Source organism: Mauremys mutica, chromosome 12 (genome assembly GCF_020497125.1).
Source record: "Mauremys mutica isolate MM-2020 ecotype Southern chromosome 12, ASM2049712v1, whole genome shotgun sequence".
Classification (NCBI taxonomy): Eukaryota; Metazoa; Chordata; order Testudines; family Geoemydidae; genus Mauremys; species Mauremys mutica.
This window is the reverse complement of record NC_059083.1, coordinates 81,120,894-81,148,235: the sequence shown is the minus strand read 5'-3', so window position 1 is coordinate 81,148,235 and position 27,342 is coordinate 81,120,894. Positions and strand designations below refer to the sequence as shown.

The following is a 27,342-nucleotide window of genomic DNA, read 5'->3' as shown; positions in this document are numbered from 1 at the left end:
CTTTGAGTCTCTGTCAGCTGTTTTAAAGGCCTCCGAGTTGTTTGTGCCTTTCAAGCTGAGGCCCACGTTTCAGAACTCTTAGCTTTAGTCGTTTGCCAGTGTGAGTTGGTATTTGCAGTTAAACCATGTTAGTATCGAACTCCTGTCCATCCTGGTGAGGGAACCTGTGCAAGAACCTTGGTAGTGCTGGCTTGTGCTCACCATATTTACGTGAACTCAAAAGAATGTGTAAATGTCAGCCAGACTGTGACTGTGTCCTGCTGAAGTCTGCGTTTCCCAGGTTGTCTTGTTGCAGTTCCTAAGTTAATATTATCACTTCCACTTCTGGTTTCTGAGCTAGCTGATTATCCAGTGGGAATCTTGTCCTACCTTTCAGTTAATGTTAGGTGGCGAGCCAGTTCACAGCATCACAGGAGGAGTATGTCATGTCAAACGTACCCTAGTGCAGAAAAGGCTGTGAACGTGAGTCAAAGGTGAAAGGAAAGGAGGAAGACAGGAGAAAAGTTGCATATTTACATAGGCACGTTAATGAGAATCTAGCTGTAATTGAAAAAGGGGAAACATGCACAATCGTAGAGTAATACCAGGTTTGTTTTCCTTCTGCACCTGGAAAGACCCAAGTCCTGGACACCACCACTCTCCTGAGGAGCTGCGTGCAGAGTGCGGTGGGAATGCTACGGGACCAAAGTGAGGTCTCCTGCCGTAGTACGAAGAGGATCGAGATTCTTCTTGGCTGTCTGTCTAAAGAAGATGATTTGAAAGGTACGAGTTCCCCAGGGCCTTGCCCTGGGTTTGTAAGGTGGGCTGAACTCCCTTGTGAGGCCCTCTGCTGAGTGACATTCACCTCATGGGAACTGGATTCTGCCCAGAGATGAATCCACTCTACAGTTCCAGGGCGGAGAAATATTGGAGAACTCTGCTTTGCTTGGTTTAAGGTGGTGGGTAATGTCCTTTCCCCTTTTGGATTGGGAGCTTTTCTGAGACTAGGTAGCTGGATCCAGTGGAGAGATCCCCAGGACCCAGTAGTGTGTGCACATGGTCTCCAGAATTATGTGCACCTCACTGGAGTTTGTCTGCATATATTTTAATTCCATCCTTGGTGATAATGCCTTGCCTGGGGTCTCAGATCCTGGACAGCAGCCTCAGGAGGTGCTATAAATTGGCCAGCTTCCTTTGTTGACTGGGTTGTGGATGAAAATTTGGAGAAACTTTCTGTTAGTCACTTTAGCATTTGGCCTGTGTGCCGGGGTAAGGAAAAGGGGTTGCTGAGCTCTGTGCTCTTTCCAGCCTCCTTCCTGAAGATAGTGAAGAATCGTCTCTTCAGCCTCTTGAAGAAACAAGAAGAAAATTCCTTTAACTTGAAGGACTGGGTGCTGCGGGAGGCTTCGAACCTTAACGCCCTCCAGGAGGCTGGGACTTTCAGGTATGGACAGCAGCTAAGCACATTACCACTTGGCAGCTTTTTAAAAATACCATCTGTATACATGGAAATGATAGCAGAGAGGGCACCTTCATGTGCTCTGAATATTGGATCTATTTAAGAATGGTGTAATAGTCTCAGCCCAGAGCTGGTAACTCTCTAGTCCTGCGTTCCCTTTGCTTCAGAGGGAGCATGGCTTGGGCATGCTTAGCTGGATGGGCAGTGCCAGGGGAGGGAGAGCATAAGTGCACTGTTACACTGAATGAAAACAACAGAGAGAAAACCGCATGCCAGAGAAGCCGGTGGAGAAATGCAGGATTAGGTCGGTCTCTCCCTTGTTTACAAATGTAATTGAGCAGATTTCCTCTTGGAAATGTCCCGCAGTTGACTTCTGAACATGCAGATCAGCAACGCTCACTCTCTACTTTGTCTGCATCCGTCTCTCTGTCACCCACAGACACACCCTGTGGAAGCGAGTCCAGAATGTGGTGACTCCGTTCCTGGCTCATATGGTGTCAATCACAGACAGAGACTGCAACCTGGAGTTATTGGTCAGGCCGAATACAGAGGGATGTGTGAAAAATCTATGGATGTTCATCTTCAGTGATTTGAACCTTCTGAGCATCCCTTACAACGTGGGAAACAGCAGGTGAGCTGCCGAAAACTGCAGTGGGAGGGCTGGGGTGAGCAGTACTGAAGGGCGATCAAGTGAATGGCTCTATATTTGCATGGAGAACTAACACACAAGTTATTTTCTCTTGCAGCATAAGGGCCACGTTGCAGTTCTTGCTGGGAGGATGTGTAACCAGCAGGCCCTATCAACACTGTTCTGTGATAGGCAGGACGGCTTGTGTTGTCCAATCCTACGATTCTGTATTTCCTGGCTTTTGGCACTCTGTCCCCAGCCACCTGCTTGAAACTGACCAGAGCCCCCCGAGTGATAGCACTGAGCACTAACTGCCCACTGTCTTCTGTTTTGCATGTGCCCCCGCTCAGCTCTCAGACAGAGACGATTCTGGTGCAGAATGACATGAAGGTGTCTGCACATGCTGGCAATGAAATGCCCTTCAGCTGGAGGATAAAGGATTATTTGGAAGAGCTGTGGTTGCAGGCTCAATACATCCCAGGCACTGAAGGTGAGAGCCCAGTTTGAGCTCAGTAAGCAAGAGCATTGCAGCTAATTCCTTTGCTGAAAACCCTGAGTTGTCACTGCAACTATTTATTTTCTTACGACCAGGAGGCTGCTTTCAGTGTCCTGTCCCATGTAAGACACTAGAGTGCTGCGCATCTAACTTTAGCTTTTTCCTGGTCACTCTCTCGTTTTCTGTGCCCCCTATATTGGAAATACCTGGGAATATCAGGAGTTGATGTGTCAGTGGACCCCAGTACACTTGTCTTTGGGCCAGGTCCTGCCTTCAAGTCTCTTACCAGGACATGGGGTCCCATCCATGGCAGACAACAGAGTAATGTGCTAGAGGAAGATGGGGTGTTCTAAAATTACTCAGCTGCTCCAGTGATGAGCATAGACAGATGGTCACAGAAATGGGGAAATATGGTGGGGTGGTTTCTGCTCACATCGGTTGTGCTGTCCAGGTAAACGTTAAAAGATCTCTGGGCTCTTTACAAAGGCAGAGAGGGGTGATGTCAGTGCCTGACCAATACTCCTCCTCAGTAAAGCAGGTGGCAGTCTGAGGCTGTGAGGGGAGGTAGTGCTGAGTGCATCACAGCTGTGTGTTTTGCTGACACTGCCACGCCGCTGGTTAATTCTGTTCTGCAAAACCCCTTTGGGAGGGGTGCTGTATCCAACTAATTTTCCTTGTAACGTAAAACTTCCTTTTGCATCCTGATGTTCCAGGCCATACAGAGAAGTTTGTGGGTATCTTCCAGAAGACTCCACTGGGTGAGTTTATTTCAGGTCTGGCCGAGGAAGAAAGGAACATGCTTTTCCACTGCTATGTCAGAGACTTCATCCACCTGACTATAGGCGTGTCCTCCTCTGAGGAGTTACAGGTCAGTGTTTGAACCAAGGACCAAGAATAATTTAGATGTGGGGGAGCAGAACTTATTTCATTCATGATACTGAAGAACGTACACTAGAGCGTTCACCTGGCCTCTTTCTCAGGGGACTCAATCCGAGTTCCTCTTGTGGAGGTGCCTAACAGTTGGATGGCAAAAGGAAGATACAACTTGCCACTGGAACCGCTGAGTCCAATGGATGGAACATGACTTTCAGAAAGTCACCTGGTCACCTCCGGTAGGCGCACATGGGGACACTGACATGCTAGCATATTTACCGAATCCACTCAAAGATTTGCTCAGTAAAAGCATATTTTAACATATTTTAAAGTCATAGCACTGATTAATTCAGGACTGTTCTTGTAGCCATTTTGGGGCAGAAAAAACTTTTTTTTTCTCTTAAATGTTCAGTTTCTGCAAATCGCCTTCTTATCGTGCATTGAGGAACTGAAGGCAGCATCTATAGGCGGAGAGGAAAAGATGCTTTCCCTGCCCTGGGTCCACCTTGGGTATCATCAATTTAGGAGCCGGCTGCAGAACTTCTCCAGGATCCTGGCTGTGAACCCGAGTGTCCTCAATAGTCTTCTCTACCAAGCTGAGAAAGGAAGCACTTCGTCATCTTCTGAGATGGTACGGTCTCACTCTGGCATGATGTGATTCTTAGCCCTGGGAGGAAGAGGCTCCAACTAGCACAGCTCCCCTAGATATGGGGATATTTAATACCCTGGATATTCAACCCATTATCAGATCTGCCCTGTAGTAATGGCAAGGAATAAATAATTTACCACACTCCAGGTTAATCTATGCGATCTGCTAATGACCTGAGCCAGGGGCACTTCAATCCTGGAACTCCAGGAATGTGAAGCAGTGTGCACAGCACTCTTGAGTAATCCTACAATAACAAACCAGAGCCCACAGCCCACTACTCACAAGTAGCTGTGAAACTGAGCTGGGAAGAGGATGTCACCTTTCCAGCTGCCAAGTTATACTAAAGCCTATGTGTGCATGTGCCTGTCTAGGTTCTGGATGTGTTTGCTGCAATGGCTTGTGCTGAGATGCTGGAGGATCAAGTGTTGAAGTCCAGGCCACAGATTTGGCTACAGCAGGTGAAGAATCTTCATATGCCCATTGAACTTGTCTGCATGGAGAGCTGTTCTAAGGATAGTGGAAGTCAGTGCCATCAACTGCTCCAGGAAGTCAAGTAAGTAACAATGACCCACTAAGAATCTCAGTCTTGAAAGACTCCTTGTATCCTTCAAGGGGACGATGTCTAGTATGGACTGAATGTATCTACAGTACTGTTGTTCTCAGACTAAAACTCTTTTAACCCCTCCAGCATTACTGCTGGGCTGCATTGATTGTCATTTCCCTAGAACATGTCTGTTCTGCATTACAGGGCTTTCTCTATTTTCCTAAGTCTGTGTTTAAAAAAATAAAATAAAATAATCAGCAGCAGCTCCCATTCCAAATGGGATCCAGGATGATTTTAAATCTCTGGATGAAATCACTGGGTGGGTCCTGGTGCTTGGTAGACTGCCACCGTTGAAGTAACAGCTCATCTCCGCATTAATCCCTCATGTACACTGACTCTGGCAGATATTTGGAGCTTCACCCCAGTCTTGCTTCCTCTCCGAGGATGGTCCCAGACAGTTTAAAATTAACTAGTGTCTTAGGAAAACAGGAGCAGGTGAGGGTGAGGGGAAAAACCCTGTAGATAGTGGAGATCTCTTATTAGCTCTGTGATATAGGAATCAAACCTGCATAGGGTTGTCCATATCCACAATCCAGCGAACGTATTGTTGTTGTTTACTCGTATGGCGGTACCACCTAAGAACTCCACTGTTCTAGGCGCTATATAAAGAGACAACAAAAAGGCAGTTTTTGCCCCAAGGAACTTGCAATCCTAAGTATGAAATGAGAGAATAGAGAGAGACAAGAAACGGCGAGAGGAGCACAAGGGAACAATGAGACCATGTTTGTCAGCATGAAAGCAGTGGTCATATCACACTGCTCTGACTTGATCTTCTGATGTTGCCTTTTCCCTTCCTCCTCCCTATTTCAGCCCAGGAGGCTCCCGTGTGCTAGCATTGTAACTGTGCTCTCTCTCTGACAGGCTTCGGTGGAATCGGGTCTTCTCTATGTCCCTCTTTGTGGAACACATGCTGCTTGGGACTGAGTCTCTGATTCCAGAATTGCAGGATCTGGTAAAGAGACACATCTTGCTGCTAGGCAATGTAAGAACATCCTCATTAAGCAGCATCTGGGGTTGAAGTAGGGATCTCTCCTCTCTTTCTGAACGATTATTTGAATTTGCTGAAGGAGTGCTATCCAAAACCTGTTCCTGGTCACTAGTCACAAACAGAGCTGGGTAAATCATTGAGAACAATGAGTTCTCAACACATCTCATCTCTCCTTCTCTTCATGAATTGCCTGCAAACATTGCAATTTCCTCAAATGGTCCTTCATAGCCAGTTTCACAGATCCAACAGCGTAGCTATAGGAGGCAGAACCAAATCTGTGGACTGGGTCTGAGACCTGCTCTCTGAAAAGGCCCTGCTTGTTCTGTTCTGCATGCAGAGCTGCAGCCAGACTTGCCATTTGCAGCCAATCAGAAATCCTGCCTCAGATAGTAAGAATCTCTTGCTTCCATAAGTCAGTTGTCATTCTGAGCTGCCTGTAGGAGCTGCTGAGCTCCCTGCTGCTTTGCTGAGGCTTCCTGGTTATTTCCTCCCCTGAATGAAGGATCCACGTCCCAACAGACCCCAGCTAGAAAGGGATCACCCAGGCCTCCCTTTTCCAAAGTTGAGTCACAGAAGCAACAGCACCCAGAGAGGAGCCACACAAGAGTGGTGCTTGAAAGGCCACCCTGTCCCCTGCTCCCACAGCTCCTGCAACATCAGAGGCCCCTGACTGCTCTCAAGAACCGTCGAGCCAGCTGCTTTTCCCTGTACCGTAAAGTGTGGTGATAGACTGGTGTGCTAATGTGAACCAAGAGATATGGGCAGTGCTGGCTGCATTTGAGGGTTTTTCCTTCCTCTTGCTTCTCCTGTCTCTGGAAATCTCCATCTAAAGCAGCAAAGTAGAGTCACTTACTGTTGCCCTCTCTTCCAGTGTCTTCAGTGGGACTCTGACATCAAGACTCATAAAACGTTCAGTGCGGTGATGAAAGTGCTGTGCCGGTGTAAGGAGGAAGCCAACGCAACTATTTGCACGTAAGGCCATTGGGATTGGCGTGTTCCTGAAAGGGTGTGTGCACAGGGTTACACTAAGCATTTCAGTGTTCTGCATTGAGCCTGGAACAGATAGTGTAGCATGCAGAGCGTGTGGACTCGGGGTGGGGAGAACATTGACCCAGGCTGAGCCTTGGGAGATAGGAGTCCCTACAGAGCTTGTATTTTCCCAAGTGTTTTTTCAACATATTATTATGCACTAGGCTGACTTTCACGTATCCTCTCGTTACTTCCCACTTCCCTCTTCCTTCAGCAAGCGCAAGGTGGCTCACTCATGAGCCTAGGAGCTTCAGCATAGGTTGAATGAACGAAATTTGTTGCTGTTGTGGGAATAAAGTGCAATGGGCCAAATTTATCCTTAATGTAACCCGTGACCGTGGGCAGCAGGTGAACCGCGGGCTTGGGGAGGCTAGCCCCCGGCTGGCCCACCTCCTCTGCCTGGGGCCCCACCCCTCCTGCCCCCCTTCCCCCGCTGGAGCCCAGAGGGCACCCCCACCAGCTCCAGGCCTCCTGAGCATCTGCCCCTCACCCCGCCCCGGAGCTCCTTGCGGGTGGGCAGGCAGCACGGCCCCCAGCCTGAGCCCCGGAGCACCCGGCAGGTGGGCAGGCCAGACCAAAAATGGAGGCATGGGGGGGTCCCTACCCGAGGTGGAGGCGAAAGCAGCCTCCTGCCCATGTCCCAGGCCCCCTGGCCTGGCAGGTGGAGGGACCCAGGCTCCCCACAGTGCCCAGGCAGCTGTCCTCGACCCAGCTCCAGCTGGCGGGAGCCACAGCCCAGCTATGATAAGAGCCGGGTGGGCAGCTGTGGGGAGCCGCAGTGGACCCTCTACATGCCTGTGGAGCGGGGGGCCCGAGCAGCCCCCGCCCGTGTCCCCGCCCGCCCGGGGCAGGTGGAGGGTCCACGACTCCATAGCTCCTCGCAGCTGCCCGCACGTGACTCTTACTGTGGCCAGGCTGCGGCTCTGAGGCCCCTCCCAGCCGGAACCGGGTCGGGGAGAGACGCGTGGGCAGCTGTGGGGAGCTGGCATGGAGTCATGGACCCTCCTCCTGGAAACGGGCCAGGGTCTGCTCTCAGCACCCCCCGGGCAGGTGGAGGCTAGGCCCATCCACTTTCAAAAAGGGCTGTGGCCCCCAGGTTCCAGTGCCATTGGCCCTGGGCCCCAGCCACATGGGAAGGAAGAGCCGCGCCTGCAGCAGAGCATGGCAGGAAGCAGGAGGGAGCCTGGGGGTGGAGTGTGGGTGGGGCCACGCAGGCAGTTTGGGTAGGCTGAGCCTTCCCCTGCCATTGATACCCACCGCCCATGCTAGGGACCTAAATACGTGGGATGAACTTCACCCTTACATCCTAGACCAGGGGTCGGCAACCTTTCAGAAGTGCTGTGCCGAGTCTTCAGTTATTCACTCAGATTTAAGGTTTCGCGTGCCGGTAACACATTTTAACGTTTTTAGAAGGGCTCTTTCTATAAGTCTATATTATATAGCTAAACTGTTGTGGTATGTAAAGTAAATAACGTTTTTTAAATGTTTAAGAAGCTTCATTTAAAATTTTAAATTAAAATGCAGAGCCCCACGCCCCCCACCCCCACCCCCCGGACCGGTGGCCAGGACCCGGGCAGTGTGAGTGCCACTGAAAATCAGCTCGCGTGCTGCCTTCGGCACCGGTGCCATAGGTTGCCTATCCCTGTCCTAGAGAATCTGCCCTGTGGAGCAGGCCAGCTGGAGTCTCTAGGTCACTTGAATTATCTGTTTGAAAACGTATCTGGGCAGGTGGATAAAAAAGTCCTTTTGGTTTCTTGGCAAAGGAGAAGCCAGTGATATTTGTCGCAAGCACTTTTACATGCTAAGCTGGGAAAATAAGAGAATAAAATGAATAGATTATTCCATATGTTGCCTTAATTTACCTTGTGACCTAATTTTGGTGGGTGCTTACAAATGCCAGTGCAGGGTTCACACTGAACTGTAGCAATTAGTTCTCAACCTGTTGGATGTTCTGTGCTGTAACCTGGAATCTTATTCTTGTTTTATGCACCAACAACTTTCTGGTGTATGGCAATTTTGTATTCATCATGGTGAAAGCTGGATGAATAAAAACAACTTGCCGCCTTATCCTCTTCCCTGACCTTGAGAGACCTGCCAGTGAGACCCAGGTTCCCCCTTCTGATCCTTAATCTGAGATGCAGTAGAAGACTCTTTAGGCTGTAGCTTGAGTGCTTGGATTTAGTTGTGTTGATTGGATTACAGATATGGTCTGAAGCCATGTCCGATCTGCCTGGAAGACCCTAAGGATCCAGTCAACCTGCCTTGTGATCATGTCTTCTGTCAGAGTTGCATCAAACAGTGGCTGACACCGGGGCAGATGTTCTGTCCATACTGCAAAGTTAACCTGCCAGATGACTATAGTGTAACCATCTCCCAGGAGCTCAGGTATTCCATCCTTCCTATGACAACCCTGTGTCACTAACCCTGCAGCAGGAGATAATTGGCTAGTTGTGTTGGGAGACCCTGACCCTCAGCACTGAAGGTCTAAGTACCAGAAGAGTTGGTAGGATAAATTATACTGGTCTCCCTCTGCCCTGTGTTTAAAGGTCTGGTGAGGAAGTTCCCTCATTCCATTTGAGAAGTTTCAGATACTCTGTAAAGCAAAGTGCATGAATCAAGTGATTAATCTACTCCTATCTTGGGTCACTGTTTTCCGCTTCTTAGCGAGAAGTCAGCGGTAACAGTGTCCTGGGTCACTGGCAGTAAGATCACAAATGGCAGTGGGATACAGTCTTCATAGATAATAGTTCTGAGAAATGCCTTGTAATAATGTCTTTGTTAAAACTCTGGTTGTCGATATAGAGTCTCGTTTTGCTGATAAATCACCCTGTTGACTGGGCATCTGAGCTTTATCCACAGTGTCAGGCATAGAGTTTGAGGCCAGAAGGAATCACTAGATCATCTAGTTGGACCTGTGTAGCAATGTCATGCAATGTAACTGGTTCTGCAGTTGTCTGGCTACCTTAGTGATTTCTTTTCCCACCGTTTCCTCAGTGTTGCAATAAAGAGGAATGCCCAGTTCCGTCAGATGTGCAATAGCTTCTTCATAGACCTGGTTTCCACCATGTGTTTCAAAGATAATGAACCCCCGGAGAAAGCAGTGATCCGGGAGCTGCTCAAACTGCTGTTTGTTCACCAGGAGCCTTTGAGAATAGGCCCAACAAGTAAGCTCAGTTCCTCCTGCCTGTGTCAACAACCTGATTGAATCTGTTCTCCTGCCTCTCGCTAGCCCAGTGTTTCTCAAATGTGGCCACCAGGGGCTTTTTATGTGGCCACAGTCTCCGGAGCTGTGCCGTCCCCGCCCCCCCCCACACCCCCGAGCAGCCAGCAGGGGTTGGGCACGGCCCTCTTCGGGAGCCACAAACGCCAGAGGAGCAGGCAGCTAGTGAGTTCCCCACCCTCTGAGGATGGTGGGGTCAGGCTCCAGCCCTGGGGTGGCAAGCGGCAGGTTCCAGCTGTGCGGCAGCAGGCTCTGTCCCCCAGCCGCAGGGCTTTGGGCTCCGGCTCTGGGCTCCAATCATGGGGCTCTGGCCTCGCAACGGCAGGCTCCGTCCCCCAGCTGCAGGGTTTGAGGTTCCAGCCGCGAGGCCACAGGATCCAGCCCCGGCCGCGTGGCTGCAGGGCTCCCGTCCCCGGGCTCACTCCCACCCCATCACCCTGGCCCTCGCTGTGACCTCTGGCCCCAGGTTTTGGCCGCATGCTCCATCCCCCTGCCGTGTGGCAATGGGTGCCGGCAACGGGCTCACTCCCCGCCCCCCAGCGCTCCTGGTCCCTGCTGCATCCTCCGTCCCCGGCCGCAGGGCTCTGGTCCCCGACTGTGCGGCTGCAGAGCTCCTGTCCCTGGGTGCACCCCCCTGTCGCCCCGGCCCCCGCTGCCTCCCCTGAGCTCACCCTCATCCGTCTCCCGCATGGCCCTGCTGCCTCATTACCCCTATCCCCATCCAGGGCTGTGTAAGTCTGCTGTGAAAAGTGACATTTGTAATGTTTGTTAATATCACTTTTCACTGGCTTCCAGCTAGCTAGCAAGTCCGATTCTGTGAAAAGTGATATTAACAAACATACAAATGTCACTTTTCACAGATCAGAAGCATCCGATGAAGTGGGTATTCACCCACGAAAGCTCATGCTGCAAAACGTCTGTTAGTCTATAAGGTGCCACAGGATTCTTTGCTGCTTTTACTTTTCACAGAAACAGACTTACCACCTAGCAAGTCTTAAAAAAGCAACCAAAAAAGCAAAAGAAACAACAACAAAAGACAAAAACATGCAAAGTCCCTTATTTGTTTCTGTTCTGTTTAGGTCCAGTACAGAATAGAGACAACTAAATTATTTGTATTACTGAGTCTGCAAAAAAAACAACCACCCCAACATAAATAAATGACGATTTGGACGTGTGTGTGCGCATATTTGTTGTTGTTTCCTAAAATCAATTAAGTATTTTAGGAAAAATTGTCCAAGTGGTCACCAGCAAGCGTAGGTGGCTGCACTCTGAGGCCACCAAAAAATTTGTTGTGAGAACCCCTGCCGTAGCCCATGAGTCAGTTTTTCCTCTGTATTCAGATCACCGCACCGTATACACAAAATTGCTGTCCCCATTTGACGACGTGGTGGATAAGACTCCTATCATCCGCTCAGTGGTGCTGAAGCTGCTTTTGAAATACAGGTAAGATCAGTCAAAAAGCTGATGAGTGAGCGTGGGTTACATGCCCTCCTTAACCTGTTCAGCCAGGCTAGCTTCTCTCCCTGCTCTTTAGTTATGTGCTAGTCACAGAATGAGGGAGAATTTTAGCCAAGTTCAGAGATTTGAACCTCGTCCTGTGAAAGCCAATCTTTGCCTCTGCATCAGCACCAGTGTCGGGTTGGGGGTGTATTTGTTTGTGCACACAGTATCTTTTTGTATGCCGACATTAGAGAATATGTATCCATCCAGTCCTGACCCATATGTGAGCTAGTTGGGAGCTACTCCGTACCGATATGTGAGAGAACTCTTAGAAAAGCTAAAGAGTGAAGCTGACACACTGATGCACAAAGAACACTGGCAAATGAATATTTTATAAATCTTTAATTTTCTAACTATATGATGTGAGGGTTTTGTGTTTAAATTACTCACTCTGTACTGTACACTTGTCACACAAAGAGATTGTCACATCCAGAAAAGCTGCCCTTTGATTAAGTAAGCATGTCTGAGGCTTCGGAAATGTAGTTATTGGTGTCTCTGTGTACAGTAACTCACTTTTGGCCAATCCAGGGTGGCCACATACAGAGGAGGAATTCCCACAAATGATGCATGTGCTGGTTTCTCCAGTGCTAGATTCAGAATAGAAAGTGAGAGGGCTTTTCTCTGTACAGACATCAGTCCTTGTATATTATGTATTTGTGTTTCCTCTATGGCTGAGGGTCTCAGTTAAAGGAAGACGTGAGAGTGCCTCCGGAAATGGCAAAGGAAACACAGCATAGAATTTCTCAGTTTCATTTGGAAGCTGAATTAGGTTACCATGTTACCTGGCCAGCATTCAGAGCCTACTGGCTCTCAGAGCATAGGATAATAGAGGTTATATAGGACCGTGCTGGAGTGTGATGGCACAACATTGTTGCCCCTAGCACTGGTTCTTATCACCATGATAGCCTTCTGGTGGATCAGAGGTCCCATGTGACTCCAGCTATCACCTGTCTTGACCTTTGCTTCCCTCTCAGCTGGACCTGAAGTGAACTTCTCTGTCATGTGGCCAGAATTTGCAATTTATGTTCTAAATAATGATTAGTAGCCATCAGCGTTGGAGTAGTTGGTAAGAGGAGGTTTCTCTGTTTCATAGCTTCAGTGATGTGAAAGCCTACCTGCAGGATTACCTGGCGCAGGTAGAGCAGTGCCAGATCCTGGACAAAGATGACAAGACAGAACTTTACACACTTTTTGTCAATTGTTTGGAGGTAGGTCTGCTTGCCCTATCGCCTTCGTGTCAGAAGTGCTGTGCAGGGATGTCCTGGCCCAATAGAATCCATATAGCCATGTTTCAAGAATACGGCTTTTTCTGTAATCCTGCCTGAGCTCGAGCACACACACTGACTATGTGGGGAGGGGTCTTATCCACCTAGAAAGAAAACCATGGCTCTGTTCAGCAGCAGACGGTCCTGCTTTGTCAGATCCCCAGAGAAGGCTTGTGCTGCAGCATTCCATGAGCTCCCCTGCTTCCGCATCCCCTTCCTCTGCTTCAGGACGCTGGGTGTGGTTTGAGCATGATTAGATCGGGCTAGTAGAGGCTTATACTCCAGCAGTTGGGTTTGGGGCACCACACCTGAAATCAGACTGATTTTTCCCTTTGCAGGATTCAATGTACGAAAAGATTGGAGCCTGCGCTCAGGAAGACCAAATCAACCATCTGCGGGAAGATGGACGTTTTCTGGAGAGCTATCTGAAGAGGAACAACCAAGAAACCCTTCGGGAGTCCTCAATTGAGTACCTGCAGGGAGTGGCCAGGGTCCGGCTGTGCCTGGATAGGGCTGCAGAGCTGCTCTTGGAAACGCAGAGACCTAAAGGCAAGTTGGGCTCTGCTGCCGTCAATGAAAATGCTAACGTGTCAAAGGCTAAATCCAGGATACAGGCCCCTCTGATTGACTTGCTAGACATGTTCCGTGTCTCTGCATCGCTGTGCCTCACGCCAGTACGTGCACAGGGGGGAAATCAGCCTGTCTGCTTTTTCGTTCCTTTTTGTACAGCTTTTGTTTTTACTCCTGATCTTTGGTCGAGAAGCTGCATTAGATCCGTATCTGTCCCTTTACTGTGCAGTTTTAGGGAGTGTCTGTACAAACACTTTACGACAAGTTGGTGTGTAAATCCACCCTGTACTAAGGATCTGTGCAGACCCTTCTGCTGCTCACTAAAAGTTCTCTGTAATCTGCTCCCATTTCAAAGCCAGTAGATCAAAGTGCACCATGGAATTTTTAGTGCATGGCAGCAAGAGCCACATGGACGCTTAGCGTGGGGTAGGTTTGTACCTCAGCTTGCTGCAAACTAAGTATTCATATAGACAAGCCTGTCACAGAAGCCAACCTATATTGAATAGCCAAACCTGTGCCTTGCGACCTGCAGACGAAAGTAATTAAATAGAAGCCATGGCTTTGAAATGGAGACTTATCATCTCAGCATTGATAATAGAATTATTAATGAAACTTAAATGAAGTCACATAACTGAAGCTCCTCTAGTCTCTTCCTAGCTCCACTGGAGTTTTGCCACCTAGTTTTGGGGTAAATTTTTCAAAAGTGCCCAGAAGTGATCGGGTCCCTGAGGAGCCAAAGTCTCACTGAAAGTCAATAGGCATCAGACCCTTAACTCTGTTAGCTGCTTTTGAAAATGTTACCCTTAGTCTAAAGCTAAGACCATTTGCTCTCCATCATAGAAATGCTCATATCAAGATTTCTTTAGCCACAGGATAAGGGCATTTTGATCTCTGTATATTCCTGGGTAAGCACATCTGAAAAGGAGGGGCCACTAAGATCTCGAATAGTGGATCAGATCAGGGAAATGGATCCCAATGCCGTGGACAGTTCTGACAGCAACAGCTGACCAAGATAAGAAATTTTGACTTACTTTTATTCTTTCTACAGAGTGGGATAAGGCAGTGGACAAGCAGCAATACCTTCTGAAAGTAATGAGGTTCTGTAGGCTGGCTGGGAATGACTGGTACCGAGTTTACCTGGTCCGAAAGCTGGCTAACCAGTATGGGATGGAGTTTGCTCAGAAGCTTTCGGGTGAGCGTCAGTTTCATTGGGTATTCCCAGTGGAAATCATTCAACAACAGGTAAAGCAAACATGTCTCCCTGACTCATCTTTCCTTAACAATTTATGTTTCTGAATGCTTTCCTCCTCTTGGCGTTTTTTGTATTTGCATTTTTTCATGTGTCTGTTGGTGTGTGGCTCTCTGGTACTGTCATGCGGGGCTGGAGCAGGTAGGGGTGGGAGTAACCTACTCCAGTATCCCTGCCTTCCGTAGAGAGGAATTTCTTCTGACCTGCAGAAAGGCCATTATTTTGCTTGTGTCAAAGCCTGGCTCCCGGAGCAGTAACATCCCAAGCAGAACCAACCTCCCTGTCTGACTAGCAGCCTGGAAGAGGCGACACCAAACAAACACTCACCCTAGCTGGGAAGTCAGAGCCCTTCTCCCTGCGTGCAGCATTTTAGTTAAAATAGAAATTAATCCCATCCCCCAACAGACAACGCGGATGCTTCTGTGGAATAGTTTCCCACTTGTAAGGTGACATTCTTAAAGTCCGCCCAGTATTCACACTGTGGGTGGGTGGGTTGGTTGTTCTTTGTTGCTACAGAGGGACCAACCTAATCAGATTGATCGGTACTTGGTATGTGGCGAGAACTACAGAGTCCTGCGTGATGCTGTGGGAAAAGCAATGATTGAGTGCAAGATGAAGGGCGTTGCAGAAGCACAGAAGGTAAGACTCCTCTTCTCCCCCGTCAGCACAGATGTTCCCCTTTGGGTAGGACTTAGGGTGATCCTTTGCAGAGATTTAGAGGGCACGTGGTTTAGCTCTTAATGCTTTGCTGTTAGCCATTCCCTCCCCTCTCTCTCACATGCCTGAGGTGGAGATTTTTCTTTGCTTGCTGTTATTCTGATGGCTTTTAACTGGGCCTGATCTTTGTTCTCTGTTGACATGTGTCTCGACCACTGTGTGTGAGATTTGGATGATTGTCCCATCTCCAGTGCTGTTTGCCAGTCACATCATCCTCCCTACCACTCTCTCTCCTTTTAAAAATGTTCTGTGAAGCATTTCTTGAATAACAGGCTTAGGCTCTGTGCAACCAACTGGCTGAGGGACTAAGTGGATTTTCCATGCAGGCTGTGCTTCCTTTCACTGCCTTTTGATACTTATGTAATTTCAAACCTTAATAACTATACATGTGTCGTGAAGTAGGTGAGCATGTAAAACATGCTGACAGATACTATATACATTTAATTGGCTCCTTTTTTCCCTACCTCTTCATACATTGCTTGTTCTCCTTGATTGTGAGCTGCTCGGGGAATGACCTGTGTCTTCCTGTTAGTGCATCACCTCCAGGGCCCCAGTTGTGATTGGAGCCTGTGGATGCTACAGTAATATGAACAGTTAATAATAGCTTTCAGTGTGGGTTAAGTGTGTACTGTCTAGTTGGGGCAACAGATGAGTGGCAGGTTGGCTGGACCAGGGAAGTTCAGAAGATATTTCTGGTGGATAGAAAAAGGGTCTGCTTGACTGGTGGTTCAGATACCCAGTGAGTTTTTACATTGTGTTCAGGACAGTGGACTTCCCTGCAAGCAGGTTCTTGTGAGGCTCTGACAGGGAATGGTGGAAATTCACATAAACATAAACTGCTCCCTCTGCAGAGGGGGACTTTCTCAGAGAACGCTGGGCCAGGACCGTGGCTTTTATTATGCCATGGCTTCTCAAGTTTGAATAGCCATTTCCTTTGCCTGTCACCATCTGTGACAACGGGAGAGTGACATACGTCAGGGCTGAGGGGAAATGTACGTGTCAGTTACTGAGCGAAGATTGCAGTGACAGCTGAGGTAGCACAGATGTGTAGCCCCTTATCCTCTGCATAACCAGTTTCTCTTGTTTTTCAGGCATGTAACAGCTCTGGGTCTGCACAAGCTGTTCACCTGCTCTTGGCTATTTTCAGGGAACTCACTGCTCTGTATGGATGCAGGAACACAAGCCTCCACCCCAAAAAGGAGGTGAGATAGCTTGCACCATTGGCAACTTGTAGACTGTCAGGGAACAGACCTGTTTCCTTCTGAGAGAAGAAGCTTTAGGTCACAGATGTGAGAGAACATCCGTTACCCTTCTGCCCAAAGTGCAGTTCTGAGAGCATCTGGCAGAGATCAGCTGAAGAGAAATCCGAATGTCTTCCAAGGGGGGAACCTGCTCCCTATCTAACCTAGGGCTCTATCGGACCCTATTTACTGTAGTATCTGAGCACTTCAGAGTCCTAACACCCCTTGTTCAGTAGGGAAGTACCATAGTTACAGGTAGGGAATGGAGACCGAGACTAAGTGTCTTGCCCAAGGTGTCACACAGTCTGTGGCAGAGCAGGAAATTGAAACCCTGATCTCTCACATCTCATGCCATTGTCCTAGCCTAGCCATGAACCATCCTTCGTCTGCATACACTGAAGGACCAACTCCAGTAACTAGATAGTCAGTTACTTCAAGGCACTGAGGGTATCACACTTCACTAGATTGTGTATAAAGAGCTGCTGGTGTCTGGTTGGCAATCGGGTACTTTATTTTCCCTTTTGTAATGTTTACCTTCAGCAATGTGATGCTATGAACAAGTTCATCCAAAGCTCCAAAGCCCTGGATTCTCCAGACCTGAAGCAGTTTGCAGCATCTCTTGTGACAAACAGTCTCCCATCACTGGCAGTGAGTCCGCAACACTTCAGCCCCAGCGGGGCACTGATTGAAATAGTCGTTCACACTGCAGCCCTCTTACTGTGCGGGCAGAATCGAGTCCTCAAACCCCTGAGGAACCTGGCCTTCTCTCCTGCCACCATGCAGGTAAGGAACCTGGTCTGTCCATGGCATCCTATATCAGAACCTTGAAACCAGGCCTCGGATTCAGCCAGTCCATGCTAGTGCTGGCACCTCTTTCATGCTGCCTTCTTACGCTCCAGAACCTGAGTTTCATTTAAAAAAAAAAAAAAAGTATCTAACTATTATTGAAAGGTTGAGATACTCTCATGTCATGTTTTCAAGGCTAACTGATACAGTGACTTCTGCCAGTGTTTGCAGACTCTGAACCAATCGATCTGAGGGGTCCCATTCATCTCCCTGAGCACTAACTGGGATCCCCAGTGCTAACTCTTGGATTATTAATTATTTCACGGTTCATCCAAAGCATGCAGGAAAGGAGTGGGAGGGTCATGCTATGAAGATCTGCACAATCTAGTCTGAGTGACAGCTCGTTATGGCCCCATGACTGAGTGGGCTTAGGAGAGTGCCAGTTTTTCCTCACCTCCTAATCAGGAAGGATTTAAGGAGTCTAGCAGTGTTCAGCAGGATACAAAAGGGAAGCCAAGCTCAAGAAACCCAGAGAGCATCATCACCTGCCCAGTCTACTGGGAGTGGTGTCTCACAGGTGGACCATATTTTGTGAGCACCTGGAAAAGTAACACCACCTTTGTTTTTCTTTTAACCCCAATGTGACCCCTGCCTTAAAACTATCCCCATTCTGCTTCTCCTACCTTCCTGGCCTGGGAAGACTGGCCAGGAATCCCACTGTAGCCTGTCAACCTCCTTCTTTAACTGGCTGGAGGGTTTGTGGAGTAATGCCCTCTTCCCTTCTTAGGGTTGAGCCTGCTGCGTCCTCAGCTACACATCATATTCAAATATGAAGTTTTCTTACTTTTGAGTAGAATTCACCACTTGTTTTTGCCTCTCCCTTTCTCCTGATTTCCTTGCACTGATGAGCAATTGACAATCTGCCACAGCCTTAATGTTCTCTCATGCTAATTTAACTGGAAAACAGGTGTGTTGCTGAGCCACTGCTGTAATCATGTATTTATTCATGTGAATGTTTTCTAGCATTCTTTTCTGCCCACAATGCCTGAAGATATGATGATTCAGGCTGTGAATTGGGAGGGAATGAAGCAGCTGCACTGGTATGGTAAGTATCCCTGAGTGGATTTGGCAGCAGTGTAGGAAGTGCCATTGCCTGAGAATAACTGTTCCAAAAAGTTCAACTAGGTGTCCATGGAGTAGGAGTTTAGTATATATATGATGCCTAAGAGGAATTTCATATTATTTTTCATGCTTACAAAACCCAGTTAGTATACGGTGGGAAAGTCTCCTAAGGATTTCTCTCTAGTTTCTTTATATGACCTAGTCAACATAGAGACAGAATGACCTCTGGCGTCTCTGTGGGCAGCTAATATGATTCCTATGTGTTCCAAGAATTTTACTACTTTCCACTAGATCTGGATCTGCAAGTGTGTGTGTGTGTGTGTGTACACAGAGGGGAATGTGTGGGTTTTATTGGTTTTAAAAATGCACCTCTGTCCTGCTCACAGTACCATGCTGTTGATTTCTTTGTCTCACAGTGTGTCCAAATGGCCATCCCTGCACTATTGGAGAGGTAAGCATTTGGGCTCGGGTGGTGGTGGGTTATTTATTTAAAAGCTGCCTACGCTATATTTTATTTGCTATTTAATTACATCCCAAAGTTAAATGCAAGCAAGCTGCATGAGCAACCATTACAGCATTGCATGGGGACTGTTGGAACAGCTACTGTGCTCCAAATGGTAATACAGCCTCTTTCAGTGAGTGACAGCTTTCCAGTTAGCAAGTTGCATGTTGCATTCAAGTGTTGGGAAGTTGCTTCTCTCTTCATAGGCCTGTAAAATGCCCCGCCCCCCTTAAAAACCATCTTTTTTGACAGATATGACAATATCCTGGACAACCCTTATTGAATTGAAACAACGAAGAGTCCGGTGTTACCTTAAAGACTAACAGATTTATTTGGGCATAAGCTTTCTTGGGTAAAACCCCCCACTTCTTCAGATGCTGTGTGGTAACTTGTATAACTGTGGTAATGACACTGTGTACTATCTCTGAGGAGAGAGGCAAAGGACGCAGGCTTAGACAGTCTGGGAAAATCACAGTATAGTTAGGGACCTTTGCAGCCTGGAAATACACTGGTCAATACCTCAAGAGATGCGATGGCTGGGGAGGCCAGAAGTGCCCCCACTGTACTACTGAGGGGAACTACAAGTGCAATTGCCCTGAACCATCTTTTCACAGTTGTACCCGCGTAAAAGCAATGACCCACATGGACAGGTACCTCACTGTGTGAGGCCTGGACTTAGAACTAAGTCGAGCCAAGATTGCGGCTCAGAGTCTGAATCCGCTCCATTTCTCTCGGTCTGAGATGCTGCTCCTTTGCCTCTCTGGGATTCATTAATCTGTGTCACTTCTTCTCCCTTTGCCAGTGTGGTCGTCCCATGGAACAGAGCCGGTGTGTTGATTGCAATGCTCTGATCGGAGGTGTACAACACATTCCCGTCCATGGCTTTCAGGGAGTCCGGTAAGTTTTAATTACTTTAACTTTTTCAATGCTGACTTATGTAACACTTACATTCCGCCCAGAAGCTATACAGACGTGCCCCATCCTGGTGTCTCAACTGAATCAATGTTCTCTTGAAAACTGCTACTAGCGCAGACAGTAGTGAAGGGGTTAACCTGATCGCAGAGGCCAGTCGAGGTCTGGTTCTGCCGTGACCAGCTAAAAGCTGGGGTTTGTCAGTCGAGCGTCATTCTGCTTTTCACCTCTTCAGTCCTCCTCGGTTGTGCTGTTACTCTCTTTCCTGTACAGTTCTTAACTACTGTTGAATTATCAGCTGAATTTTCTTTGGCAACCTTCGGTTGACATCCTACACCTGACCAGCCTGCACAGAGCATGTAATCTATTAGAACGCTTTAGGGCCTGTGATTCATGGGTTCGCCCCTGGCCCAGCCAGGTTGGCATTTACCGCCCTGACGTGCTAATGTTATGATCATTAGCGCTAACAGCGGCAGTTTCTGACCTGCCTACCACCTAGTGGCTAATCCTGACTCTTAGCGAACAGTGGCTGTATGGTACCTCTTCGTAGAAGATACATTTAGGGAAAGATGCCCTGTGGAGTAGGGTGGGAGCTGCCAGCTAACGAGGTAAGTGAATCAGGCTATCGCAGTGTGAAACCCATCTGTAGTGATCAGCCTTTTCTTTCCACCTTTCCAGTGCAAGAGCCTTAAATTGCAGCATGGTATCAATAGCAGTTAGATATGGAAAAGATTCTGTTTGTGTTTCGCCCCATCTCTCTTGTTTTTTCACATCAAGACAGAAAATTCACCGTGCATAATTTTATACAGGGGTTTCACAGACAGAACTCAAACTGGCCACGTGCTCGGGGATCCCAGAAACAGAGAAGCAATGGTAGCATCCGAGAGGGAGATGTCCCCGGTTGTCTTCATTGTGATTCGCTTGCTCACTCACTTGGCAATGCTGCTGGGAGCTACAAATGAAGCACAGGTATTGGAAACATGCACGTTGTCTGAACAGAGTAAATTCCCATGTGGAGTTTTGGTAAGACTCCTCATACAGTCAGTGCTGCCAAAAACCTCCAGCTTCTTCCCAGTGCTTCCAGAGGAGCGATTACTAGTGCATGCTGGCAAGACAAGCTGCTGTCGTAGGCACATAACTTTAAGCCCCCTCTCTAATTTCAGAACATAAGAACGGCCACACTGGGTCAGACCAAAGGTCCATCTAGCCCAGTGTCCTGCCTGCCGACAGTGGCCAGTGCCAGGTGTCCCAGAGGGAATGAACAGAGCAGGGAATCACCAAGTGATCCATCCCCTGTCGCCCATTCCCAGCTTCTGGCAAACAGAGCTAAGAACACCGTCCCTGCCCATCCTGGCTAATAGCCATTCATAGCCGGGGGAGGGATAGCTCAGTGGTTTGAGCATTGGTCTGCTAAACCCAGGGTTGCGAGTTCAATCCTTGAGGGGGCCATTTAGGGAACTGGGGTAAAAATCTTTCTGGGGATTGGTCCTGCTCTGAGCAGGGGGTTGGACTAGATACCGCCTGAGGTCCCTTCCAACCCTAATCTTCTATGATTCTATGATAGACTTATCCTCAGGAACTTAGCCAGTTCTTTTTTTGAACCCTTTTATAGTTTTGGCCTTCACAACATCCGCTGGCAAGGAGTTCCACAGGTTGACTGTACATTGTGTGAAAAAATGCTTCCTTTTGTTTTAAACCTGCTGCCTCTTAATTTCATTTGGTGACCCCTAGTTCTTGTGTTATGAGAAGGAGTAAATACATTTGTACAAGTGATAAAACCCAGTTTCAAAAATAGCGTATTTTCCAAGCACAGTGTGTCCGGTACGTTTCATTCACAAACAGGGGTTAAAGAGAAGGGTTGTTCCATCCATTCCCCAAAGAGAGGTGAAAGCAAGAATCCTACTTTGTAGTGATTTGTTGGGACCTTTCAGAAAAGCTAAAGTCTATTTTTCCAGACAGTGGTGTCACATTATAATGGAGGCTGGGGCAGAAACATATCGCTGTCTTTCCCCCAGGTTTGTAGTGAATAAATGATTGAACCTCGTGTGTGTAGATACCTGCATATAGTCCTGTCCCAGGGGTAGGTCTTCTCTAAGATGTATTTAAGACTCAAAGATGCTGGGTTTGCTAAAAGCGACAGAGTCCTGTGGTACCTTATAGACTAACAGACGTATTGGAGCAAAAGCTTTCGTGGGTGAATACCCACTTCATCGGATGCATGCCCGTGAATACCCACTTCCGACGAAGTGGGTATTTATCCATGAAAGCTCATGCTCCAATACGTCTGTTAGTCTATAAGATGCCACAGGACTCTTTGTCACTTTTTACAGATCCAGACTAACACGGCTGCCCCTCTGAAAGATGCTGGGTTTGCGTGCATCAGACTAGGGTTTTACACTGCTTCTTCTCACCCTTCTTGTTTTTTGTTCAAGGCTTTGCGAAGAATCCTAAAGCCGCCAGTGCAGGATCCAGTAGGCTTCCTCCAGCAGCACATTGAGAAGGACCTGGAGCAGCTGACAAAAACTCTGGGAAAGAGTGCTGATGAGACCATCAACGTCGTTCATCTCATCCTGTGCAGCCTCCTCAAGGAGCCCCACCAGCACCCAAACCAGTGTAAGGAAAAGTGCACTCGGATGGAATGTGGAAGGCAGCAGGAGGACAGTGTCCTCATTCTAAATGTAGCAGTTGTGTGGTTCCGCCACTGATAGCACAGCACCAGCTTGGGCAAAGCATTTCAGACTGGCAGCAGCAAAGCCAATTGGGGAGATCCAGAGCTTTAGTGATACCTATTTCCTATTCCTGCAAGCAGATGATTTGACTAATCATCTCTCCTACTGCCCGGGGCACTGGGGTTTAACCTGGTTTAGTAGAATCCTAGACTATCAGGGTTGGAAGGGACCTCAGGAGGTCATCTAGTCCAACCCCCTGCTCAAAGCAGGACCAAACCCCAACTATTTTTTTTTATTTGCCCCAGACCCCTAAATGGCCCCCTCAAGGATTGAACTCACAACCCTGGGTTTAGCAGGCCAATGCTCAAACCAGTGAGTCATTGCATAACTGACGGGATGCTGTATGGAAAGGATTTTCAGCTACAGAAACTGATGAGTTACTCAAAGAATGTAACAGTTGCATAAATCTCAACAGATCAGGTGTAATGGTTTATCTGGCACCTTCTAAGCTACAATAGGAAACCGTCAGAGAGAGTAGGATATGACTCAGGATGATTCTCAGTAGAATTTGAAGGTCTGAATCATGACACAATGGTCTTGCAGCAGATTTTATTATGGGGTTATTTATATGGAGGAGCTTGGTCTTAGTGGCTAGAGCACTGAACTGAGAGCCAAGATTCCTCAAGTTCTGTTCTTTGTGCTGCCACCGACTCATGGTGTGACGTTGGACAAGTCACTTCATTTCTCTGTATTTATGTTTGAACATTTGTGAAATGTCTTATCTCCCTTCAGATGGGATTGAGGGACTGAATTAAAGTTTCTTAAGCACTGAAAGGTGGTAGGGTAGGGGAGGGGGGGGGGGTAAAGTGCTCAATTGGTCGTGCATTTTCTCTCCAGTGAGATCATTTAACATGGATGCCTGCCTAGATCTTAGGACCTCTGAAAGTGTAAGTGGCTCATCACACACTGACTGCAACTCACAAGGATGTCATGTTCCCACGGGGAAATCCTAGGAGTTCAAGGAACCCCAAGTTCATCTTCCACTGACATGTTGTAAATGTAACACACTATATATGCCCCTGTTGCAGGGCCAGTTCGCTTTGATGACGCACTCTCCACTAAGGAGCACAGAAATGAATGGGAAAGAATTGTCGCAAACACCATTATTATTCCTGAATTAAAGGTGAGATCCCACTGGACTTTCTGTATCTGACTGCTAACCTAAAAACGAACTTGAGCAGCCCAAAGACCACTTGGAATTCCGAACTGCAGCCCAGAACTGTGCTGATGTACAGACCCACCAATCCATGAATCCACTCTGCTCCATGCTCTTGAAAAGCACTGCTAATCCAGGCAGGTTAGCATTCATCTGTGCTGTCTAACCACTCCCTGGCACAGCTTCCACATCTGACATCATACCCTGGGACAACCACCTTACTCTGCCTGGGCAAGAGGTAGAATCTGGGACCAAGAAGGGACCGTAGAGGATTCTGATAGACAAGTAGAAGTATCTCTTGGCTTTGGGAGGGATTGTCAGGCCGAGTTAGCAGCATGGAGTCAATCACATCTGACCTTTCCTGGTGCGCTATGTAAGGAACAGAGGACTTTAGGGATCATTGGGGTTGAGTCAGAGTGTGGAGAATAATTTTCTAGTATCAGTGGCTGTCCTGGCATGGATGTTAAATGCCCTGGCTATGAGCCCATCAGTGTTGACATCCTCCTGTGGTAACTGGCCATTAAACTACCATGGAAATGTGGCAAAGCTGTTGCAGAATTCTCTCTTTATACCGCCATCAGCATATTCTCCCTCATAAATCCACCCACCCCCCGTTTCCAAAGAGATCCTTGTACTTAATTATATGGCACCACTGTTCCATTTTCCTCTGTCCTCAATGGTTTTGTGAGTGGAAGGGGTTGTGTTTCTGACACTGGGTCTTTTTAATGCAGGATTTGGACAAAATACTTACAAAGTTAAATAAACAAATCAGTGAGGATGAAAGAATCTGTTCCAACCCAGTGGCGAAAATAGTGTACGGTGACCCCGTGACCTTCCTGTCCCAGCTACCCAAGGACAGCACCATGCATTGCTCGCGGATGTGGAGCTGCAGGAAGAGGATCTCAGTTGAGTACCTGGGGCATGTAGTCCAGCAGAAGGATGGCAAGGACATTGTGCCCATCCTCTGGAAGTTCCTGCAGAAGGTGAGTGTGCCGAGATCTATATCTCTGTCTCAGGACACACTGATGAGTGACTGCAGGTTCAGAGATCCAGTCCCCAGCTAACACATCATCATTAACAAAGGGGAAACTCCAACAGACAGCTTCATGTCTGTCTTTTTCTTTTCAACTATTTATGAATGTGATGCCTTTGATCTGAGAATGAAAACTGCTGTCAGCTACTTGTCAAAACCTGAAGTACATCAGTATGCATCAAGAACCCTTTGATATTCTAAAATCACAGATAAAGCATAAAGGTAGTTTGTGTTAGTGTCTGTGAAGTGAAATCCATCAAGGGACCAGAAGCTAATTGGCCTCCCAAAGCCACACTCTCTGGTTCAAGATTAAACTGTGGTTTGTTAGCTGTTATGTCCCTTTAAAGAGTGAGGAGAGCAAGTATGAGAAGAGAGGAAAGGGCAATTGAGCCGTTAATGATACTGTGGGATCATTACTTGCATCACCTAAGCTCAACCTGGGTTCTGTCAGCCTTTGTTTCCCTGCGGAACACAGCTCTGCATAGCATGAAGCAGGCCAGCTGGTAGCTTGTTCCAAGACAATGGAGGGTTAGTAGTAGAGAGATTGACAGTGCAAGATTTCGGATAGTGGAGTGATGTGTTCAGACCCACTTAGTGGGTGCATTGCTGCATGCAGGACCAGTTTCAGTTAGCAGGTGGCCTTCAGGGGCAGCTCCCAGGACAGCTGTGCAGAAGTCTTTTGAGATGGCCTGGGTCCCCAGCCATGAGGCGAAAGGGCGGTATCCTGGTTTCATTTCTCATGTCTGCATGGGGGTCAGCAAGAAGCTTTCAAAAGTATGGCCAAAGAAATGTCCTAAAGCACAAGATGAGATTACTCTTAGCTTGCATTGATAACAATAATATTTGCTCATGGAACCGATGCAATCTAATCGTGACGTTTCTTAAAGTAAAATGGGAATCCCTCAATACGTCTCCGTGCAGGAAAGTGCAGTTTGGGTGGTGTTCTCTCATTGCCACTAATGTGCTTCACTCTCTATATGAATCACTACCTAAGAGAACCTCCCACTCTTCCCCCTTCCTCCACCTATCTTTGTGACCTTCACTGAACAGGCAGCCTGGATATTACAGACTCTGGAGCAAGTGTCCTGGAGGGATTGACCACAGTGGTGACTTCCCCAGTGACAAAGCACCGATCTCTGGAAAGCACCTGAAAACAAGCCAAGTACTTGCTTCATTGGCATATGTAGTAAAATCAGACTGATATGGAGAAGGAATAGCATGAGCCCCTCTGCAAGGAGGATGCTCAAATTCAAGACATTCTCCATATTTTTATTTACATAAGCATTGTCTAGAGCATGGTACACTCGATGAGTTTTGCACGTGTAAAGCACTGTGCTTTTTGTCATTAAACATTCAGAAATAGTTTAAATAAAAGCACACACCAAGTCTGCAAGTCTGTGTCTCTTGCAAGCCTGTCCAACCCTTTGAGCAGTCTCAGCACCTCCGGTATGATCTGCCTTCAGATAACTACACCATACTCCTGGTGCCTCTCCCACTTTCTAGGAAGCTGAACTGAGGCTGGTTAAGTTTTTACCAGACATCCTGGCTCTGCAGAGAGACTTGGTGAAAAGATTCCAGAATATTACAGATGTGGAACACCGCACAATCAGAGACTTTGTCTCTAAATTCCACTCAGGTAAGACTGGCATGGGATGGTCCAATTTTAGTATTTCCAGTTTGTCATTAACAAAAGCGCACACAGTGCATCAGGCAAACGGTGTGAAGGGCTTGACACTCCGGGAGGTTCAGTGTTAAAGGGGACACGTCTCCTAAGCTTGAAAGCAAAGGCTGTGGTTTGAGCTCTGACTCCCATTAAAGGGAGTGACACACCCTGACCCCTCAGCAGTCCTGGCCCCAGTGCGTGGAAGGCTATGACTCCGCTACAGAGCTTACAGCTGCTCAAATGTAGCTGTAGTGCTGCTAGTGCAGATGCTCTAAGCAGACGGGAAACAGCTCTCCTGCCGACTGAATTACTCCAGGCCCGTGGGTGGCAGTAGCTCTCCTGCCGACAGCGCTCTCCACACTGGCGCTTACATCGTTGTAACTTATGTCGCTCCAGAGGTGGCTTATTCACACCCGAGCGACCTAACTTATACTGACTTTAGCTGTAGTGTGTACGTAGCCCAAGAGTCATCAGCTAGTTTGAGAGGACATGAGCACATGAACATGGAGGGTTTGCTTGAGATCTATGTTGGATGAATTACTGAAAGCTCAAGTGATGGTGACATTTTAGTACAAAAATTGCCCAGTGGACAGGATGGATCACACTCTGGTAACTACAGCAATTGCTTACAGGGAAAATTAACATTAGGAAAGTATTTAATGTATCTTTAGCTTTCATGCTGTTTAGAAGCTGCTATCCCAGGAGAGCTGACACTCTGACCATCTAGCTAGTGTTCTGGAGTGCACTTGGAAAGCCTGTGTATTATGAGATTCAGAGGTGTGGTGAAGGCCAGCAAAGGGTGTTTCAAGGATACCTGGTTTTTGTGTTCTTCAGATGAGATGAGGAATCTGTGGCAAATCAGAGTGAACACATTTCTCTCTCTGTGGAACAAGTTGAGAAGATCGTTAGATACCAATGGTGAGTGTGCTGGGTACGCTCTTGCCATTACTGGAATGGCAGGACTGGGAGGTC

At 47.7% G+C, this 27,342-nt stretch overlaps 1 protein-coding gene and 1 non-coding gene across 2 annotated transcripts in view; both read left to right on the top strand.

Moving 5' to 3' along the window:
• Positions 1 to 27,342, top strand: part of RNF213 (ring finger protein 213) — an 81,306-nt gene that overhangs the window by 48,215 nt on the left and 5,749 nt on the right. The window contains exons 34-60 of the mRNA XM_044982090.1: positions 615 to 762; positions 1,288 to 1,423; positions 1,878 to 2,069; positions 2,417 to 2,556; positions 3,276 to 3,430; positions 3,848 to 4,066; positions 4,456 to 4,637; positions 5,550 to 5,670; positions 6,548 to 6,648; positions 8,908 to 9,090; positions 9,700 to 9,869; positions 11,266 to 11,368; positions 12,519 to 12,633; positions 13,029 to 13,239; positions 14,309 to 14,502; positions 15,026 to 15,148; positions 16,318 to 16,428; positions 17,008 to 17,250; positions 18,277 to 18,358; positions 18,792 to 18,826; positions 19,680 to 19,774; positions 20,599 to 20,758; positions 22,222 to 22,402; positions 23,547 to 23,641; positions 24,406 to 24,657; positions 26,211 to 26,343; positions 27,205 to 27,288. Of these exons, the coding sequence (XP_044838025.1) occupies positions 615 to 762; positions 1,288 to 1,423; positions 1,878 to 2,069; positions 2,417 to 2,556; positions 3,276 to 3,430; positions 3,848 to 4,066; positions 4,456 to 4,637; positions 5,550 to 5,670; positions 6,548 to 6,648; positions 8,908 to 9,090; positions 9,700 to 9,869; positions 11,266 to 11,368; positions 12,519 to 12,633; positions 13,029 to 13,239; positions 14,309 to 14,502; positions 15,026 to 15,148; positions 16,318 to 16,428; positions 17,008 to 17,250; positions 18,277 to 18,358; positions 18,792 to 18,826; positions 19,680 to 19,774; positions 20,599 to 20,758; positions 22,222 to 22,402; positions 23,547 to 23,641; positions 24,406 to 24,657; positions 26,211 to 26,343; positions 27,205 to 27,288 (3,964 nt within the window). The remainder of the gene's footprint in view (positions 1 to 614; positions 763 to 1,287; positions 1,424 to 1,877; positions 2,070 to 2,416; positions 2,557 to 3,275; positions 3,431 to 3,847; positions 4,067 to 4,455; positions 4,638 to 5,549; positions 5,671 to 6,547; positions 6,649 to 8,907; positions 9,091 to 9,699; positions 9,870 to 11,265; positions 11,369 to 12,518; positions 12,634 to 13,028; positions 13,240 to 14,308; positions 14,503 to 15,025; positions 15,149 to 16,317; positions 16,429 to 17,007; positions 17,251 to 18,276; positions 18,359 to 18,791; positions 18,827 to 19,679; positions 19,775 to 20,598; positions 20,759 to 22,221; positions 22,403 to 23,546; positions 23,642 to 24,405; positions 24,658 to 26,210; positions 26,344 to 27,204; positions 27,289 to 27,342) is intronic.
• LOC123347096 lies at positions 25,874 to 25,978 on the top strand. The gene has a single exon (XR_006573050.1). It is a non-coding gene; the product is annotated as a U6 spliceosomal RNA (small nuclear RNA).